Source organism: Suricata suricatta, chromosome 1 (genome assembly GCF_006229205.1).
Source record: "Suricata suricatta isolate VVHF042 chromosome 1, meerkat_22Aug2017_6uvM2_HiC, whole genome shotgun sequence".
Taxonomy (NCBI): domain Eukaryota; kingdom Metazoa; phylum Chordata; class Mammalia; order Carnivora; family Herpestidae; genus Suricata; species Suricata suricatta.
The window spans coordinates 14,206,409-14,226,916 of record NC_043700.1 but is presented as its reverse complement, the minus strand read 5'-3'; the positions used below and the strand labels follow the sequence as shown (position 1 = coordinate 14,226,916).

The window sequence follows — 20,508 nt, the reverse complement described above, 5'->3', positions numbered from 1 at the left end:
CACCCAGGCGCTCTTTATAACAGAGTTTGTCCTACTCTGCTAAGGCAATACTTGCACATATTTGCTTTTCCTAAATATCTGCTTATGATTAATGACAGTCCTGATTAAAGAGTTAGAAAATGTTTTACATGTGTAATTTCCATAGCATTTGGGCTCTGTAGGTAATAGACTGAGGCATGTTAGAAAGGTACAGTATGTGAATGAATGAGGCATGGACCACCAGATAGATGATGCAGAACCTGACGCACCGAGACTAATGGAGGAGGTCTGTCTGCCCGAATGACCAGACTTTGCAGGAAGTCACAGAAGAACAGATGGCTCATAATTAAAAATGAAAGGCAATCTAGAGCTTTGCTTTAGATTCTGGTTCCAGGACCCAAGAGTTTATTAGAAAAATGGAATCATGGGGCATTTGGGTGACTCAGTCAGTTAAGCCTCCGACTCTTGATGGTGGCTGAGTTCAAGCCCTGCGCCGGGCTCTGTGCTGACATCACGGAGACTGCTTAGGATTCTCCGTCTCCCTTTCTCTCTGCCCCTCCCCTGCTTATTCTTTCTCTCTCAAAACAAATAAACTTAAAAAAGCAACACAGAATCACAAGGCTCACCTAGACCCACCAGATGAAAATGTGTGTGCATGTTAATTTGGCAAGTGCTGGTCTGGATTCTGTAATCCGCTCTCAGCTTCCTGGTTAACAGAATGGGTCATATCATTCATTTGCGTCAATCTCCACTTTCCGTGTCAGTCCTGGGTTGATGACCCCAGTCATCAGGCATGATTTTCTAGGCCCCACAGGGCTAGCCCGTCTCTGGCACCGTCTCTCCTCCTCACTGTTTCCTAGTATCATTCTGTACCCAGGACTCGTCACGTGGTGTGGCAATGTCTTCCTGCCCGTCTCCTGTTCGGCTGGGAGTTCCTAGATGCCAGAGGATGTCTTACCTTTTCTTGTTCCCGGAAGGTCATGCTCAGTAAATGTCTCCGCAGGGGTGGATGAATGAGAGTGAGTGAAATGGCTTGGGACCATGAAGAACAGCTGTCCTGGGAGCTCCTTTGGGCCTGTCCCTGAGGTTCCCGAGCGGGGCTGCGTCTTGTTTGAATGTCACCTGGTGGGAGGCGGCGTTCGGGCTTTGCAGGAATGTAAAAAGACCTACGAGAGGTGGCCTTGCTACTCTCCGGGAGCTTATGGTTTGATTAGGGAGAGCCGGGCACGCAGCGGGAAAGTTTACAGTGCGGAGTTGGATAAGAGTAAAGACAGCGTAGGATAGCTGTCCTAAAGCAATGTTTGATTCTCGGATGAGCAGCGTGAGATCGGTGGGTGTTGAGGAAGTCCAGGAGGGGCGCAGGGGTGGCGGAGGACGGGTAAGGCTGGACAGGGCCAGGGAAGGAGGAGCGGAGAGTGCAGTGTGTTGAGAGAGCAGAGTCCGAGGCATCTGCGGCCGTGAGCGCATCAGAACCCAAGAGCCGTGCAAGGGAAACGCAGGTTCTAGGACGTCATTAGGCCCTGGAGGCCAAGGACTGGTCCCGCATGGCTCATGCAGTGATGGTGGCCCTCGGGCGGGAGCTGGGGGAGGCACAGAGGAGAGAAGTCCTCAGCAAGCTGCAAGGGAGTGCAACTGAAACTTCGCTCTTCTTCATGCAAATCGGTCTCAGTAGAATTTTAAGAGCTCATTTTTGGAGGAGGAAATGAGTAAAAGAAGGAAGATACAGTGAAGGGTTGAAAAAAGGAGGATGTCACCCTGCCCATGAAGTTTGACAGAGCGGGGGCTTGAGTCGGCCTCCTCTTTTCGCTTTTGAATCCCACCTTACATTTAGGTTTACGTGCAAATAGGATGAAGATGAGTGACAGGCAGTGCTTTGTTAGTGATTCCACTATGGATGTTTTTAAGTGGACAAGGGTAGAAAGACAGTCCAGAAGGGTATCTGGAAGGAGGGGAGAGAGGCATTCTGCGGGCTGGTAGAGGAACCGCGTTGAGACCATGAAGCTATTTTCAGAGGGAAGGGAAGCAGAAGGAAAGGAAGGGGGGGGTCTCAGGGCAGTCGGGGAGGGGGGGGCAGGGCAGTAAAGGAAGACCCTCGAGGGAGGGAGCAAGAGAATGCATTAAGGTGCGAGCAGAATGGAAGCCAGGGCAAGATGGTGCTGTGTTCTGGAAATAGACAGGACATGTCCGGAGGGAAGTTAGTTGGTGAAAGACCTTAGCGTCAAGTGAACTGATTCTTAAAACTGGTGGTTCAAAGCATTTTGGTAACCCAGATACCCAGAAGCAATGACCTGGTTCTAAGAGCTCTTACCCACAGCTGTTTTGCTCTGTCCGCCCTGGGCTCTTAGACAGATAATGCCCGAAGGTACTGGGAAAATACTGGCCCGCCCAATACTGGCCTGGTAATACTTGGAAGGGGTCTGCTATAAACAGCTGGGCTGGGGCGGGGGGCCTAAGACCTCGCATCAGGCCAGGTCACGCAGGGGTGTCCGGGCCTTCGAGCCCACAGAATTTCTGCCAGCCCAGGCTTCCTGCGTCCGTGGAACCCTCTTAGCCGACAGCGGGCTTGGCTCAAACCAGTGACCCACAGAGACGCCTCCTCAGGGCTACGCGTGCCCAGGAAGGGCACTGAGCTCGGATGCAGAGCCCGTCAGTGCCTGCCCTAGCCCTCCAGTCCCCACCTACACATCAGCTGTTTGGTCTGGGGGAAGACAGGGGGATGGTGGAGGAGGGTCAGGCAGGGGTCTGCACCCCTGCACTTCCTAGTGCAGACATGACAGGCAGTAGCAGAATTGGCTAATCCTGCGTTTCTCTTCTGCAGAAGGGTACCATGCCCGTGGAAAGGATGCGGATGCGCCCGTGGCTGGAGGAACAGATAAACTCAAATACAATACCAGGGCTGAAGTGGCTGAACAAGGTAGGTGTGTTGGGTGCATGTGTGTGTGTGTATGTGTGTGTGTGTGCGTGAGAGACAGAGAGAGAGAGAGAGACAGGGAAACAGAGAGACGGAAGGGGGATCCTTACATGCAAGCAGACCGATAAAAAGTAAAATTGCATACTTTGTGTTCAAAATCTTATGCTTATTAATTACCAAACCAACCCACCCAACATCATCTGTGTTTTTCTTTAAAGATTCTTACCCTCTTCCTTCTCTGAATTTTTCTCTTGCTTCTCCTGGCTTTCTAAGATCAGAGGATGTGGAAATTCTTGGGTTTTATATTGGGAATGGAGCATCTTGGCTTTCTTCTCAGTGTTATCTATGGAGAAAACTTTTGGTTTTGTCTTTTAAAAAAAATCTCTCTCTCTCTCTTTTTAAATTTATTTTTGAGAGACAGAGCATGACTGGGGGAGGGGAAGAGAGAGAGGGAGACATAAAATCTGAATCAGACTCCAGGCTCTGAGCTGTCAGCACAGAGCCTGACACAGGTCTTGAACCCACAGACCGCAAGATCATGACCTGAGCCGAAGTCGGATGTTCAACCGACTGAGCCACCCAGGCACCCCTCTTTTTTTTTCCTTATTTTTTTAAGTTTACTTATTTATTGTTTGAGAGACAGAGACAGCATGAGTTGCAGAGGGGCAGGGAGAAAGGGTGAGAGGGAAAATCCCAAGCAGTGCAGAGCCCAATGCAGGGCTCGATCCTACAGAACAGCAAGATCGTGACCTGAGCTGAAACCAAGAGTCAGACACTTAACCAGCTGAGCCACCCAGGTTACCCTGTCTTCTGTTTTTATTGTGAAACACTGTGTGCCTATTCGTCCTAAAAAAGTAGTCCTTCATTTACAGCCCCTCCATATATGTACACACACACACACACACACACACACACACACATAAATAACTCCCTTACTTTATCAACCTCAAACTCTCAATCTAATTAACCCTGTTAGGAGTAAATCAGGAAGAGAGTGGATGTCAAAATAAAGAACACTTGAAAATATATAGTTATCAGCTAGACAAGCATCTAACGTATCAGCCCGTCTTCAAGAGGCCTAAGGGAGGAGTTGCTTTCCCACTACCAGGAATATCTCAGTTCTTCTGAGTAGATTTCCTTTTCCTCTTCTGCCTCCCCACTCATTTTAATCTTAAGGACCTGATGAATAATTCAACCAGTCAGGCTTTATCTTCGTGTCATGTGCTTGAGCGCTTGGAGCCTGGTCGTGGCCCACTGCTAGCAAGTGGCCGGGTACTGTAGCATGGTTGTGTTTACTAAGGTCACTCCTGGCTTCATCTTTGCTTTTCAGACATCTCTCAAGCCTCCTTTCTTTTTCCTCATCCACTTTTTTTTTTCTCTTATTTTAAATGTATTAGAGCACATTGGTTTCGGTGGGTCCTTTCTGAAACAAGGTGGGGTAAAAAGTAAATAGAAATAACTTAGGTAAACTATCCGCCGACTTCATGGGAGCTGTTGTGTATCTTAAGATCTCATGGCAAGTAAAATATTTTTCTAGGGGTGCTGGATCTCTGGCGTGTGAGATTTGTACCCCGAAGGGGTTTTGTAAGTAGCCTGCTCCAAAGAGACAAAGAAATCAGTTGGGTCTTGGCCTCCTTGGTCAGCAGGGGCACAGGTGGGATTCTGAGGAGAGGGGAGACCGTCATCGAGGAGGGTTGAACCCAGTAATGATAATAGTAGTAACAACAGTTACTCCTTCCAGCAAGATACACGCATTACCTCACAGCACCCCCACAGTGCGGTAGGTCCTATTATGTTTTCCATTTTACAGGCCAGGAAGCCAAGGCACAGAGTCATTAAGTAGGATTATATTAAAAATTTTTTAAATGTTTATCCATCTGAGAAAGAGAGAGAGAGAGAGAGGGAGGGAGGGAGAGGTGGAGGGGCAGAGAGGGAGACACACACAGAATCCAAAACAGGCTAAGCTGTCAGCACAGAGCTTGATGCAGGGCTTGAACTCACAAACTGTGAGATCCTGACCTGAGCTGATGTCAGCCATCCAGGAGCCTGGTAGGATTGTATTTTAAAGAACAAGATAACATTGCCTATATTGACTCAGAGTATGAAATTAAAACAGAAGTTCTTGATTTCTGCAGAGAAGTACTTGTTTTTTTTCTCTGCACAAAAATCTGTCTACCAGTTTGTGCTGGCTTGATGCAGTGGCAGATTTAATATGTCATGTGTCCCCTGGAGTAGGCACTCGATATAGTGCAGTGAACTGTCCTTTGAATCGGGCTGAATTGTGCCCCCTCCCCCAGTCACTTGCAAAATATATCCACTTACTAATCCCCCGGAATTTGTTTATGTGTCCTTGCTTGGACAAAGGGTCTTTGGGGAAAAGTTAAGGATCTCAAGATGAGATGCTCCTGGATCATCTAGCTGGGCTAGTGCAATGACCAGTGTTCACGTAAGAGGTGGAAAAGGAGAAGATCCAGGCAGAGCAGAAGACAGAGTGACGACAGAGGCAGAGATTGGAGAGATGGATCCGCTAAGCTAAGGAGCGCCTGCTACCACCGGAAGCTGGAGGAGCAGAGGGAGGATTGTCCTTATAGCCTCCGAAGGACATGGAGTCCTCCTGACCCCCTGGTTCTGGACTTCCGGCCTCCGGAACAGCACAGGGCTGCACGCCGCCCCATTTGGCAGATCACTGGGACAGCCCTGGGAGCCGAATCCACCCTCCTGGGGTTGCTTCCCGCCGCCCGGGTCTCAGCCGAGACACCTTGCCTTCTGTCTCCTTCGTCCATGACTTTCCAAGAGAGAACGCAATAGAAATGGGTTCTTACCTGTGCGGCTGGGCACCCTGCCCCTGGCAGGTGGCCTCCCCGCCGGGCTCCGCATAGCTGGCCCTTGGCTTGTGAGTTGTCGAGCCTGGCGGAGCAGGGAGCCAGACCCCGCGGCCGCCTCGTCTAGACCCAGGCCGGCCCTCTTCGTGGGCTGCAGTGACCATGGGGACGCCTCTAGGGCACTGGAGGTCAGTGAGCTGCAGTGACCACCCAGGGATGCCTCTGGGGCACAGGAGGCCGAGTGTGCCTAGCGGGCAATCGGGCCACCCACCGGCCTGGACAGTGTCTGCAAGGTTGTCTGTGCTCAGGCAGGACTGTCACCTTCACTGTGCCCCTCAGATGGCATCAGGACATTTCCTCCCCGCACCTCCTCCTCCTCAGGGCATCTTTTTATAGGTTTCTGCTAACTTAGGCTTTGGCATTCCTCTGCCCACGTAAACATCGGAGACCTTGCTGTCACTCCCTTCTCCTGCATAAGTTTTCTGCCCAGAAGCCCCGCTGTGTTCAGTGGTTTGAGGTCATTGTAAAATCTCTTCGCCCACTAAAGACTGGTGGTGACTCTTAGAAAACGGCCCTGTCCCCGGGGCCCTGTCACTTACTGCTGCCTTAGCTGCGTCGTTCAGTGTGTGGGTATTGTTACTGCGGGTTGGCCCAGTGCCTGACACGTTGGAGCCAGTAGGTGAATACAGTCCCATGAGTGAATGAGAATGGTGGGTACTCAGAGAGAAGCAGCCTTGGTGACTGTGTTTTCGTTCTGTTAAGATGATTAGACCTGAGAACACTGGCCTGGCAGGGGCGCCGGGGCGGCTCGGTCGGTTGAGCATCCGACTCTGGCTCAGGTCATGATCTCGCTTTTCTTGGTTTCAAGCCCTGTGTGCTGACAGCTCAGAGCCCGGAGCCTGCTTCGGATTCTGTGTCTCCCTCTCTCTCTCTGCCCCTTCCCTGCTCATGCTCTGTCTCTCAAAAGGAAATGAATGTTAAAGAACAAAAAACAAAAAACATTGGCTTGACAGTTGTCCTGCTTCTCTCAAGTAGAGAGTCCATCAAACCCAGTGCATTCCCAGTAAGAGACAAATAGCTGGTTGATTAATGCCCTAACTGTGTTCCCTTCTCCTCTTCCCAGTACGCTGTGAGGAGGCCGGTGATGGCATGTGTGCTTTGTACTCTTCACAAGGAGCAGGGAGGAAATTTGGTGATGCAGCGTATCGGTAGCTCACGAAAGAGGCCTTGGATCGGCCCATTACTTTTTTTTTATTTTTGCAGAAAAAGAAGGGGGAGGGAGAGGGGCAGAGGGAAAGAGAATCTTAAGTAGGCTCCACACCGAGCACGGAGCCCCATGGGGCTCGATCCCATGACCCTGGATCATCCTGAAATTAAGGGTGGGACCCTCAACAGACTGAGCCACCCAGGCACCCCAGCGCCCGTTACTTTTCATCAGGAGTATTTATACACATACACAGTAGGTTTAAATGGTATAATGACTATAGAGAATCATGTAGCAAAGTCCCGTGTAGTGTTAAAATTCACATCCAGATTCAATGAAATGTTTTTAAAATAACATTTCATTTATTTTTGAGCAAGCAGGCACGAGGGGGAGAGGGGCAGAGAGAGAGGGAGGCAGAGGATCAGAGCAGGCTCCAGGCAGGCAGCCCACTGATAGCATCCTGACACGGGGCTCAAACTCATGAAGCACCAGATCATGACCTGAGCCGAAGTTGGGCACTCAACCAACAGAGCCACCCGGGCAGCCCAGCAGTTATTAACATTTTAAAAACTTGTATGTGTGTAGCATTTGAAAGCAACTCCCTAACAGTGTGCATCTGTAAGACTTAAAACCATTTTCTCTATATTCACAATACCATTATCAATTGGATAACCATAAATGAAGCGTAATTAATCATCATTTTTTAATATTATCACTGCACTGTCCATATCCAAAATGCCTTGACTATTCCCAAAATGTGCTTTTGCAGTTGCTTTGTTCAGTCAGAATCCAGGGAAGGCTCACAGGTCGTGTTTGGTTGCGCTGATTCGAAGCGTCTCCTGATTGTCATGATTGTGAACGGCGGCTCCCCTTTCTTTGCCTTCTTGCCATAACTTGTAGAACAGCCCAGGTCGGTTCTGCATTGTCCCAATGCTGGCTGTGGTTTCTCTGGGCCCTTTCTTTCTTTTTTTTTTTTTTAAATATATATTTTTTAATGTTTTATTTATTTTTAAATATTTTTTTTAAATTTTTTTTTAATGTTTCTATTTATTTTTGATACAGAGAGAGACAGAGCTTGAGAGGGGGAGGGGCAGAGAGAGAAGGAGACACAGAACCGGAAGCAGGCTCCAGGCTCTGAGCTAGCTGTCAGCACAGCGCCCGACGCGGGGCTCGAACCCACGAATGTGAGATCTGACCTGAGCCGAAGCCGGAGGCTTAACCGACTGAGCCACCCAGGCGCCCCTCTGGGCCGTTTCTTGAGGAAGGAAAGGGGTGGCTATATCCAGGTTCATTGTTTCCTTTGTAGCTCTGATCGATTCTCACTCTGGTTCTTGAAGTTCTCATTTCGTATGGGAGCTCTGCCTGGACCCCCGGGCCCCAGCCAGTCCCCAAGCGTATACGGTGTCACCAGGTGGTTTCAGACCTTATCCTTTCATTCACAAGCAGACTTGTGTTTATATAAATGTCAGGCCATTTCAGACCAAGGTAAGGAGTCCAAGCAAAAATAGAGTAAATGAGATCTTATAGATAGTGGAGGAGAGAAGAGGCAGAGGAAGTTAAATGAACGAGTTTACACTTGGGGCCAAGGTATGTTTGTTCTGCATTAGTCAAGATAATCTTAAATGTTCTTCTCCAAGCAGTGCTTCTCTCTTCTGCCCTCAGGTAGGCAGAGTCCTCTCTCTGTGTAAACAGGGGTAGAGTCTGGAACATACCGTCCTTCCATAGATGGTAGGCACATCCTATGTGGACGCTCAGGGCTTCTCATGGGAAATACTCATGTCCCAGAGTTTACAGAGACACAGAGCAATGCCATTACCATCCCACAGGACATAATGATCTATGACCAGAACGTTACTGGTCAGAGTCTCTTCCAGTTAAAAAAATTATTTTAATGTTTTTATTTTTGAGAGAGGAAGAGAAAGAGCATGAGCGGGAGAGGGGCAGAGAGAGAGACACACACAGAATCTGAAGCCGGCTTCAGGCTCTGAGCTGTCAGAGAGACAGAGCAAGAGAGAGAGACAGAGAGAGAGAGCATGAGTGGGAGAGGGGCAGAGAGAGATGGAGACACAGAATCTGAAGCGAGCTCCGGGCTCTGAGCTGTCAGCACAGAGCTCTAGATGGGGCTCAAACTCACAAGCCACAAGATCATGACCAGAGCTGAAGTCAGGTGCTCAACTGACTGAGCCACCCAGGTGCCTGCAGAATGTCTTCCAGTTTTAAAATGAGTCTCCCCTTCTTTATCTTTTAAAATAGTCTTAAAAAAAAAGATATATGTGGTATGTTTATTAGTTTATTTTTTACAGCATGAGAAAGTAGTTAAAAGTTACATGTAGTTTTTTGGGGTTGCCTGGGTGGCTTAGTTGGTTAAGTGTCCAACTCTTAATCTCAGCTCAGGTCATGATCTCAGTTTGTGAGATCGAGCCCCTCGTTGGGATCTGTGTTGACAGCGTAGAGCCTGCTTGGGATTCTCTCTCCCTTTCTTTCTGCCCCTCCCCCACACCACGCTCTATCTCAAAATAAATAAATACACTTTTAAAAAGGTACAAGTATTTTATTTTAATTTACCACTTTAACTGTTTTAAAAATGTACAGTTTGGTGGCATTAAGTATACTCAAAATGTTAGGCAACCATTACGACTATAATTCCAGAATTTTCATCACCCCAAGCGGAAAACGCTATGCCCGTTAAGCAATCACTTTCCATTGCAAGGCATTGCAAGTCCTTCCCTTGTGCAAGGCATCCACTGGTCTGCTTTCTGTCTCTTTGGATTTGCCTTTTCTGGTCATTTCATATAAATGGAACCTTTCAATAGGTGGCCTTTTGTAGCAGGCTTCTTTCACTTAACGAAATGTTCAAGGTTCATTCATGCTGTGCCTTATGTCAATAGTGCTTTCCTTTTTGTGGCTGAATAATATTCCATTTAATGCATATACAACATTTTCTTTATCCCTTCAGCAGTTGATGGACATTTGGCTATTGCAAGCAGCAGTTCTGAACATTCACGTGTAAATATTTGTTTGAACACGTGTTTGTGATTCTTTGAGTGAAATACCTGGGTCAGGTGGGCACTCTGTGTTTAACTCCTTTTGAGGACTAGCCAAACTGATTTCCACTGTGTCTACACTATTTGACATTCCCACCAGCTGTGTGTGAGGGTTCGTTTCTCTATATCCTCACCAATAACTTATTACTTATTTTTTTATCTAGCCATCTTGGGGTAGGAGATGGTATCTCACTGTTGTTTTGATTTGCATTGGTCTAATGATTGGTGATGCGGGGTGTCCTCATGTACTTACTGGCCATGTTATTTATCTGCTTTCAACGAAGGTCCACTCAGACTCTTTGTCTATTAAAGAGGATCCAAGGATCTGTGATAGATAGTTGCTAGGTGTAGTCATTATGTTTGTGGTTTTGTGATTTGGACTTAATTTCTGTGGGACCAGGTTTGGTAGGGTGTGTGTGTGTGTGTGTGTGTGTGTGTGTGTGTGTGTGCGTGCGTGTGCGTGCGCATGCATGCACATGCCCCCACACACACATACTTGAGAAGATCGGTATACCAGAGTCCTTTGTGTTTAATGAGATAGATTTCAGCTTGGGTGACTAACCTCCAGAAGTCCTTGGACCTACAGAAGGCGCAACAGCTAATTCGTATGAGGGGTCTAAGTCTTGAAGCACAAGCCTTTGGATTCTGGTTGTTGTCTTGAGGAGAAGCTTTTTCACGGAAATAAATTTCTTTCTTTTTTTTTTTTTTACATTTTCATGTGAACATCAAAAATGCCATTACAATGATTTTGCCCTCTGATTTTCATCTACATTAAAAAGTAAAATTTCACCCAGCCCTTTCTTTGCTCATCCCTGCCCTTTGGAGACAGCTAACCTGACACCATGCAGTCTCGGTTGGTGATACAGAATGAGCAAGGAGGGGCTTGTGAAAAGCCTCTGGCTTTCAGTTCTTTTAAATTTTAACAGTTTTTGGGGAACTCTCAAATGTTCTGAAATATTTTTAGTTCAGGCTTTGTGATCAGCTCTATAGAGAGGCACCGAGTCCCTTTCGGGTCAGTTGGGACCCTTTCTGTCTTTCATTGTGTGAAACCAAGGTGGTGGAAAATCCCTACTGACATCTTCTTCCCCTGCCCAGTGTATTGTGCAGGGGTCCCCATTCCTAGAAACTACCAGAACTACCTTGAGGGCTTCAAAAAATACAGTTTTTCCCGGGCTTAGTTTCCACAGAATCCCAGACAACAGATGTGTCATAGGATTGTCTGGGAGGCAGTGTGTGGTTGATTAAGTGATTGAATGTGGGGTCACCTGACATGGTTTTGAATTCAGACTCTACGAGAATTTCCTTGGCTATAGAATTTAATTCAGCTCCTTGGTTTTCTCAGCTGTGAAACAAATAATAAAATATGTGGAGCTCCGTTGGTTCTTGCAGAGAACAAAACTGAGACTCTGTGAACAAGCAGACAGACAGATGGACAGCACCACGGGAACTCAACAATTGCTGGTCCTGTCTGGAGAGTTGGTTGAACACGTTGAACATGAGCATGACTTTGTTTCCAAAGTGCTGGTTTCTAATCCTGCGTTTGTCGGGCGCACCAAGGGACTTCTCCAGAAAAATAGTATCATCTCTGCACACTCAATACATCTTTGTTTGCACGTCTTGCTCTTCCACGGGGGGCAGTAGACACTTAGGGGTTAGGACATTAGACCACATCTTCAATTTCTGTTGGCTACACAAGTAGATTGAGGTATTTGGTCTCTGGGCCACTGACCTCAGATAACCCTGATTTCCCTTTCAGCAGCCCAAATGGGTGTCATTTTGGAGAGTTGCCTAATTTTTAATTTACCTAAGGCAACTGGACTTCTTCCTCTTTAGCAAATGATGGAAATCAGTGGTAATAATAAGCATTAGAAGTTATGGTCAGTGGCCGGTTATCTGTGGTCCTTTCAGGAAACATGACGCAGGTAACAGAATGCATTGCCATGTGCCCACATCATCACCTTGACTTTGGAATACATTCATATGCTGCCAGACTCCGCGCAACTCTGCGTCTTTCCCGAGCAGGCTGTCAAGATTTGGGGCATCGGGGAAGTGGGTTTGGTTTGTGGTGGATTTCACCGTATCAGCAAACCCAGTGACACTTTGTAGAGAATCTTACTGGCTGGGACTTACGAACGCCCCCCAAAAGTGGCCTGAACCCCGTGGCTGCAGTAATTTTTTTGCTTTTGTTTTCCAGGAAAAGAAGATTTTCCAGATCCCGTGGATGCATGCGGCTAGACATGGGTGGGATGTGGAAAAAGATGCACCACTCTTTAGAAACTGGGCCATCCATACAGGTACCAGACCTCTCTAGAGGCAAACGCTGTTGTTGGTTTGCTAACATGTCTCCTGTTTCTTAAACTCAGGTATTAATTGACAAATAAAATTGCAAGATATTTAAAGCATACAATGTGATGATCTGATGTAGGCACTGTGAAAGGACACCCACCCCTCAAATTAATGAGCACATCCATCTCCTCTCATATTTACCTTTTATTGTTTTTGGTTTTGGTGAGAACATTGACATTCTACTCTCTAAGCAAATTTCGATTATACAGTTAATACAGCGTTGACCATTGTTTTGTGTTTTTTTTTCTCACTATACATATATGGCTTATAGCCTCGTGAGGATAGCTCTGGAAAACTGGTGACATGTCCCCAGGTGACATCCAGGACACGTGGGGTACACGCTTCATCATTCACAAGTGACGCTGCGCCCATGCTAGAGAAACTTGGTTCTGAGGTTTCCTGTAAATGTAGGATTCTGATTATGTTCCCCAGCTGTGTGCCGGGGAATGTAGAACTTACTTGTTCTGGAGTGGTAAGGTTGGGTTGGATTTATCTCTCCAAACAGTAGTCAAGAATATATTTATTTATTAAAGTTCATTTGTTTATTTTGGAAGAGAAAGAGAGATCGAGGGAAGGGCAGAGAGAGAGAGAGAGGGAGAGAGAGAGAATCCCAAGCAGACTCCACGCTGTCAGCACAGAGCCCGACCCGGGGCTCAGTCGCATGAACTGCGAGATCATGACCTGAGCCGAAATCAAGAGTTGGACACTTTATAACAAAACTGAACTAGGGAGCCATTTACGGGAATAGGCCTTCTGATTAATATTGGAGTCAGATGGAAAAGAGACCCTGCAGTTATCTGGGTTTGTTGGCCTCCTGGCCTTCCAGCCTTCTGGTACTTGCCTGGGTTCTCCTTTCCTCTACCATTATGAAGGTTTTCTCAAGCTGTTTGGTGGAGCCAGGGTGACCAGTTTGTCCCGTTTGCCCAGAACTGTCCAGATTTTTAAACAAAAATTCTCACATCCCAGGAATTTAGTTTCAGCCCCAGGCAAAGTAGGATGTTTGGCCACTTAAGTATAGCCTGGAATTGAAAGGATTCCACTCCACTACCTAGCCAGCCTTCCTATGTTTCCAGTTTTACTCTATATTTTCCCTCTTTTTTTAAAAATCTTTTTAACATTTATTTATTTTTGAGAGACAGAGAGAGACAGTGTGATCAGGGGAGGATCAGAGAGAGAGGGAGACACAGAATCTGAAGCAGGCTCCAGGCTCTGAGCTAGCTGTCAGCACAGAGCCTGACGTGGGGCTCGAACCCACAAACCGTGAGATCATGACCTGAGCCAAAGCCAGACGCTCAACTGACTGAGCCACCCAGGTGGCCCCCTCTTTTTTAAAATAATTTTTTAAATATTTATTTTTGAGAGAGAGTGCAAGCAGGGGAGGGGCAGAGAGAGAGACACACAGAATCTGAGGCAGGCTCCAGGCTCTGAGCCATCAGCACAGAACCCGATGTGGGGCTCAAACTCACGAACCATGATATCATGAGCTGAGCTGAAGTTGGACGCTCAACCAGCTGAGCCATCCAGGTCCCCCTTCCCCTCTTTTTCTTAACCTTCATTCTTTTGGCTCTTTTGTTAGGAAAGCATCAACCCGGAGTAGATAAACCTGATCCAAAAACATGGAAGGCGAATTTCCGATGTGCCATGAACTCCTTGCCTGACATTGAAGAAGTCAAGGATAAAAGTATAAAAAAAGGAAACAATGCCTTCAGGGTATACCGGATGTTGCCGTTATCTGAACGACCTTCCAAGAAAGGTAGATAAAGGAATTTGCTGACGAAAACCACGCTCCCTGAATCTATAGTGCAGTACCTTTGTGATTTCTGTATTTCCAACTGTAGTCACTCCGGGGAAGGAGCCCTGGTCCACACTGGATGACGGTGCTGCCCTCACCTCGCTGGACGAGGTGATGGTCCCGTCGCCAAAGGCAGTCAAAGAAGCATTTGGAATTTTGACCAAGTATACATTAAAGCATGTACAGCTTCAGTGAGAGTTTCAGAAAGAATGGAGGGGACATGGTCCTCTGTACGCTCTTCATGAGTTAATCCAAAACTCTTTTGTTTTTTTTTTTTTTGTCGCCACAGGAAAGAAACCAAAGACAGAAAAAGAAGACAGAGTTAGGCACATCAAGGTAATGTCTGGTTGTCCGGAGAGAAAGCCAAAGTTGTGACCATATTAATGATTCATGTTTTGTCTCGTGAAAGCAAGTAACGGGATCTCTGTGAAGTATTTAATCGTTTCTTCTTTGGCTGTCACGTTTTACGTGCTTTTCATGTCTCCTTTCTGGCAAGTTCCCTCTTATAGACTCCAGCACGCATGTCCCCTGCTTAATCCGATTGCGCTGAGCAGTTTATGAATGAAGTCACACATTCACACTGAGCTGGACCCCGGCCTCCATCTGGTCCCCAAGACTGTTGCCAGCTGGTCACTTAGTTTCAGCAGAGCTCCGGCAACTAGCTACTATCCGATCATATGAACTATATTTTTAGGTTATTAAATATATTTAATGTCTATTAAGTAGTATATACTGATACTAAATTGTAGCACTTTTATGTTAATGACAGGCCGTTAGGTTGGGTGTCTCAGGAGTTTCTTTCTGCCCTCCCCCCCGCCCCAGAATTCTCTCTCAGGACTCCCAAAGGTGTGTTTGTGTGTGTGAGCTTTTCAGGAGGCTGTGCGGTCTGAGGCTCTCTGTGTCTGGATTGCATAGCCCTGTTAAATAGCCAGAGAAGCGCCAACCCCCCCCCCCCCCCCCCCCCCAAACGGAGGATGCGCTCCCGTTGCCAAGCAAAGAGCAGACGTTACGTCCCCCAGGCCTGCAGACCATCGAAGAGAAGACTGTCTCAGGGTTCACTGCACTCCATTTGCAGGTGGAGAAGCTGAGGCTCTAGGGAGTTGAGTGATGTGGGCCCAAAGGCTGTGAGTCATGTGGCCAAGGTCACGTGGGCCTTTAGAACTGACCTTAAAAACGATAACCACGTATTCTGATCCCTAATCCATCATCACTGTTGAGGAAAAAAACCGAAATGTCCAGACAGCACAATATTTAAAAGCAAGCCAGTTAGTAAAGTAGTCAGAAAAAAATACAAGACTGTTTACGTCTGCTATAAAGTTAATCTTGTGAAGGTAGACGGAGTTTGAGGGAAGCTGAGGTATAAACTGTGGGAAACACTTTAGGCAGAGCACTAGTGATACCTCCAGTTTCATTCTAAGTATTTTTACTTTGTGACTTATTTTGCATACAGAGTGGGACTATGGCCTAATTTTAACTGAAAAAAAATTTTTTTAATGTTTATTTTTTTGAGAGATAGAGAGACAGAGGGTGAGCAGGGGAGGGGTAGAGAGAGGGAGACACAGAATGTGAAGCAGGCTCCAGGCTCTGAGCTGTCAGCACAGAGCCTGACACAGGTCTTGAACTCACAAACCGCAAGGTGAGACCTGAGCTGAAGTTGGAAGTTTAGCTGACTGAGTTACCCAGGTGCCCCGATTTTTAACTTTTTATTGTAGAAAAATTTTGTGCACACAGGAAGGAGACAACGGAGTAAAATGTACTCTGCAACCATCACCCTAATTTCCACATTAACCAGCTCATGGCCATTTAATTTCAGTCTTGCCTCCATCGCTTCCCCCCATTCCCATGTGAAGTTGCAAATTGCAGGCAGACATTTTTTAAAGGTTTATTTTTGAAAGAGAGAGTGTGAGTGGGGGAGGGACAGAGAGAAAGGGGGACAGGGATACCAAAGCGGACTCCGTGCTGACAACAGTGCACCTGATACAGGGCTTGAACTCACAAACAGTGAGATCATGACCTGAGCTGAAGTCTGATGCCCAACCGACTGAGCCACCCAGGTGCCCCGCAGATAGTCATTTTTGACTCCTAAAAGCCATTTCATATGGTTCAGCTCACTATTCTGAACCAAAATCTGCATCGTATTGTTTTTCCCTCATAACTATTTCAGTATATACCTTCAAAATATTGGCACTCTTTAAAAATCGCTATCAACATAGTATCATTATTGCATCTGAAAAATTAACAGTAATTCCTCAGTAGCATCAAATATCTAGTGAGTGTTCAGATTCCCAGTCATCTCGTAAATGATGTAATTTTTATACAGTTTGTTTACTTGAATTAAGAGTCATATAAAGTTCCCCCATTGTGACTGGGGGGGGTATGTCTCTCAAGTTTTATAACCTGTAGGTCTTCCTTAATAACATCATTTTTAAAAAAACTTATTTTTCCTTGCAGTTGAAAAAAACCTAGTTATTAGTTTTGAGTTTCCTGAAGTTTTAGATTTTTGGGGGGAACCTACATTTTAATTAGCGTTGTTTAGTCAGAAGAGTTTAACTTCCCCACAAATATGTGAGTTTGAAGAATTTGTACAATCTTAGGTATGACTGTGTCATATTTACACTGTTTTCGTAGCCTCTAGCTCAGTGCTTGGTACGGAACAGATACTTAATACATATTTGATCCCTAAATAGATGCACAAAGAAATCTAACGTGTGAGGTGGGGGTGGGGGGTTTACATTGCAATGCGGATTTAATTTCATAATCTCCGTTAATAGACAATAAGAATGAAGTAACAGATACTCACTTTGAACAAACCTTGCTCAAACATGTCTACTGTAGTCCTTCGAAAAACAGATGCTAGCGACTGTAAAGTATGCCATTATTTTAGGTATGTCCAAGCAAGAAAAACTGCGGTGAAACACGGCCCATGACTGACTACAAGGCAGTCCTGTTTTAGGGCTGTGGACATGCGCATCTTAACAGATGACACGCGGTGTTCTCATAAGCAGAAGACCTCTTCAGTCACATCAGCAGTGGCATTATCTTCCATATGGCCGCTCAGCTGAGCAAGTTGTGGAAGGGGCGGCCCCGAATGAGGTCTGGGCATATTGGTCCAGGGGAGCAGGCTTTCCTCTGACGTGCAACTGTGTAGGTCAGGTCCATGCTAGCCACGTGTATATAGTGAAATCCACCAGCGACGACCATTCGGTCAGTACCTGAGACTCATCCCTCAGATGGACATTGTTCCTCCAGCAGAAGGCAGGCGATTCATCAGAAATAAGCACAGCCCACCTTTGGAATTTAAATCTGCTGGTGCCTGTCCCACAGGGTAGCAGCAGAGTATATAGATAAGGCCAGCAGCCTTCCAGGTTCTGTGGTTCATCACCGCGAAAGCCTGTGTGTTTCCTAAGACAGTTGTGTAGAAAGCCTCCAAAGTTAACTCTCCAGGTTGCCTGGAATCGTACAGTTCAAGGGCTTGATCCTTACTGAGCTATTAACACATTACGTTTTGTCATCACGGTGCCTACGCTCTGTGTTAATATGTCCTGTGCCACCGTGCAGCTGGGTGGACTAGATAGGTTTCTTGCACTGAGAAAACTTGCCTTACAGACGTCTGGTAACCAGGTGGGAGAAATTGCTATTGAGACCAGCGCCTCCCAGTCTTCATTGAGTTCAAGTTGAAGTTTTAACTAGAAAATAATGTTTCGAACAGGTGGGCTAAGTGTCAGCATTTTTCTTGGGTATGTCAGGCAGTTTCTCCCCATGCTCTATGTTCCCTCAGCCAATGGCTTCCCTGAGACTGGGAAACTGAGGCCCGTCGGCCATGCAGGAGGTGCAGAAACTCTGCCTCAATATCCCTTGATGTTCTCTCAGTGAATATATATGCTGTGAGCTCAGTGAGCCACATTTTACTGGAGCCAGGCTTTGCCTGTGGGGGTAACCATCTAAGGAAATAAGGCTAAGACACCCGATAGTGAGCAGTATTATACTGTGCATCATCAGTGCGTACATGTGTTTCAAAACATGTCACAAGGCCAAGATCAATAAGGAGTGAAGTGGATAAACAGAACATGATAGCTGACATTTCAGAGCCAAGTTCTACCAAGTTCTGAGCTCTAATTATTATGCCATTTAGCTCTCCCTGTGATGGGCAGGTTATGAGGGAAGGGGGATCCTGGGGGTTGAGTAATTTTCCCCAAGGTAGCACTGCTTCATGAAACTGGGATTTGAATCCGGGTTGGTCTAGCTCTGGAACCCACACTCTTTCACCACGCCTGGTGCCTCTTGGCCTTTCAGACGCTGTGGGACCTGAGCCAGGCTTTGGGGCAGGGATCAAATAAAATGGTCATCAACCCCCGGTACCGGGAGCATCAAATGAAGGCCAGGAAGTTAGAGTTGCTGTTTGGTCTTCCCTGGATGAGTCAGGAAACTGGCTTAATTAGAACAGGAGTCTGCATGAGGCAACAGTGGGAAACAAAGACTGTGGGTGAGGAGGATTAGAAATTAATACTTCCCGCCTCAGTGGGTTGTTTGCAGATGAATCAGGCATGCTTTGAAACTATAAAGTGCTCCCAGATCAAAGCATTGGTGCTATGATGGGAAATGTATTTGAGGAGGTTCCTCTAAAGCCACTCAGTAGAGAGCAGGCCTGGTCTGTAATAGTTCTGACAGCAGACCTCTGGGTAGATGTTACAGAGAAGCAGGTATTTTTGGCTTTGTTTAAAAAAATTTTTTTAACATTTTTATTTTTGAGAGACACAGCATGAATGAGGGAGGGGCAGAGAGAGGAGACACAGAATTTGAAGCAGGCTCCAGGCTCTGAGCTGTCAGCACAGTGCTTGACGCGGGGCTCGAACCTACAAATCATGAGATTGTGACCGGAGCCGAAGTCAGACGCTTCAACTGACTGAGCCACCCAGGTGCGCCTGTTTTTAGCACAACTTTTTATTTTTAAGTTTTTTTGTTTATTTTTGAGAGAGACAGAGCAAGTGGGGGAGGGCAGAGAGAGGGCAAGGGAGAATCCCCAAGCAGGCTGTGCCCTGATAGCATGGAGCCTGATGTGGGGCTTACACTCACAAACTGTGAGATCATGACCTGAGCCAAAACAAAGAGTTGGATGCTTAACCAACTGAGCCACCAGGCGCCCCTACTGCAACTTTCTAATCAAGCTGTTGGCTCTAACAGTGACTTGAGCTGGATTAAAACAACATACTCCCTGTTACTGTCCAAAGACCACGTGTCATTGCTGATACTGGAGCAATCTCTTCATCGGTCAGAAAAGGTCTTCAGTGTTTATACCTTAATCAGATGAAAACACAGGCTGGCAACCCACATGAAGAACAAGTAAAATCAGAGCTACCCTAGATGGAGCAGGAGAGAGGGTTTGCCCTGCCTGCTGGGCCCTGATGCCTCCTTCCACTCTTGGCAGCTCTTGAGGGTACCCCCCAGAGCACAGTCCCGAGGCTGGGTGGTTGAATAACCTCTCTGGATTGCGTTGTGAAGTAAGGCCTGGTTGAACTCCTTGAGTAAGATCATAGCAAGATGGAGTTGATAGTTGGGAGTAGGAAGGAATGGAAGAGAGGAGACTACACTGGAAAGTGTGGATGAAGATGGCGGCAGTTGGAATGGAGAGGAGGAGATGGTGGACAGGATATAGAGGGTGAAGACAGGAGTGAGTTGAGCCTCAGAGAAGGGAATGTTGGGAGTGGAGCATGTTCTGTGGAGAAGAGGGTGAGTGTAACTTGGGACGTGTTGAATTTGAGATGACAGAGACCCCTAGCCAATGTCAGGTGGAAGAGTCAGCTCTAACAGTCCCCAAGGCTCAGGTAAGTGTGGGAGCGCCGGTGCGTGATCGTGTACTCAAGAATGACACCGGAGGCCTTGGCAACAGATGCCTTCTTCCCGGAGAAGCTGTATGAGATGAAAGCAGAGACGCATGGATAAGATGAAGAGAGAGGGAGCCAAGGAGAGAAGACAAAGGGAGGTGGTAATGAGACTAGGAAGAGAATGAAATTCTGGGGAAGTTCTGGTTCTAGGGAAGGAAGGAGCGTGTCATAGGATGCGCAGGAGGCATCCACCTGTTTTATTAGAGTTCCTGCTCTCAGCGGCTTCATGGTGTGGAGGGTGTAGTCCCCTGGACTTTTATGAAGCCCAGCCAGCAATCTGAAATTTTAGTTAGTAGAAAGATCCAGAAATGTCCTTAAATTTGGCTTCAAGGAGACAGGCTTTGTACAGATGAATTAGGGCATTTCTGGCAGTAGGGAGCCGGGTTGCCCATGGAAATGGTCATACGGCCATTGTATTTGGCCTCAAGGAAAGGGATGTCTGGACAAGGGGCTGCGGCAAAGGGATGAGATGGAATGGGCTTCGAGGAGACGGCTGAGCATCCCTTGCTGGCCTCTGACTTGGTCCAT

At 46.9% G+C, this 20,508-nt stretch overlaps 1 protein-coding gene across 2 annotated transcripts in view; it reads left to right on the top strand.

The window, feature by feature from the left end:
* Window positions 1-20,508, top strand: part of IRF2 (interferon regulatory factor 2) — an 84,282-nt gene that overhangs the window by 39,676 nt on the left and 24,098 nt on the right. The window contains exons 2-5 of one of the 2 annotated variants that reach the window (XM_029934396.1): window positions 2,798-2,893; window positions 12,155-12,254; window positions 13,883-14,059; window positions 14,388-14,434. In XM_029934396.1, the coding sequence (XP_029790256.1) occupies window positions 2,807-2,893; window positions 12,155-12,254; window positions 13,883-14,059; window positions 14,388-14,434 (411 nt within the window). In that variant the 5' untranslated portion in view covers window positions 2,798-2,806. Of the gene's footprint in view, window positions 1-2,791; window positions 2,894-12,154; window positions 12,255-13,882; window positions 14,060-14,387; window positions 14,435-20,508 lie in introns of both variants that reach the window. The other variant, XM_029934403.1, reaches the window with a different exon arrangement.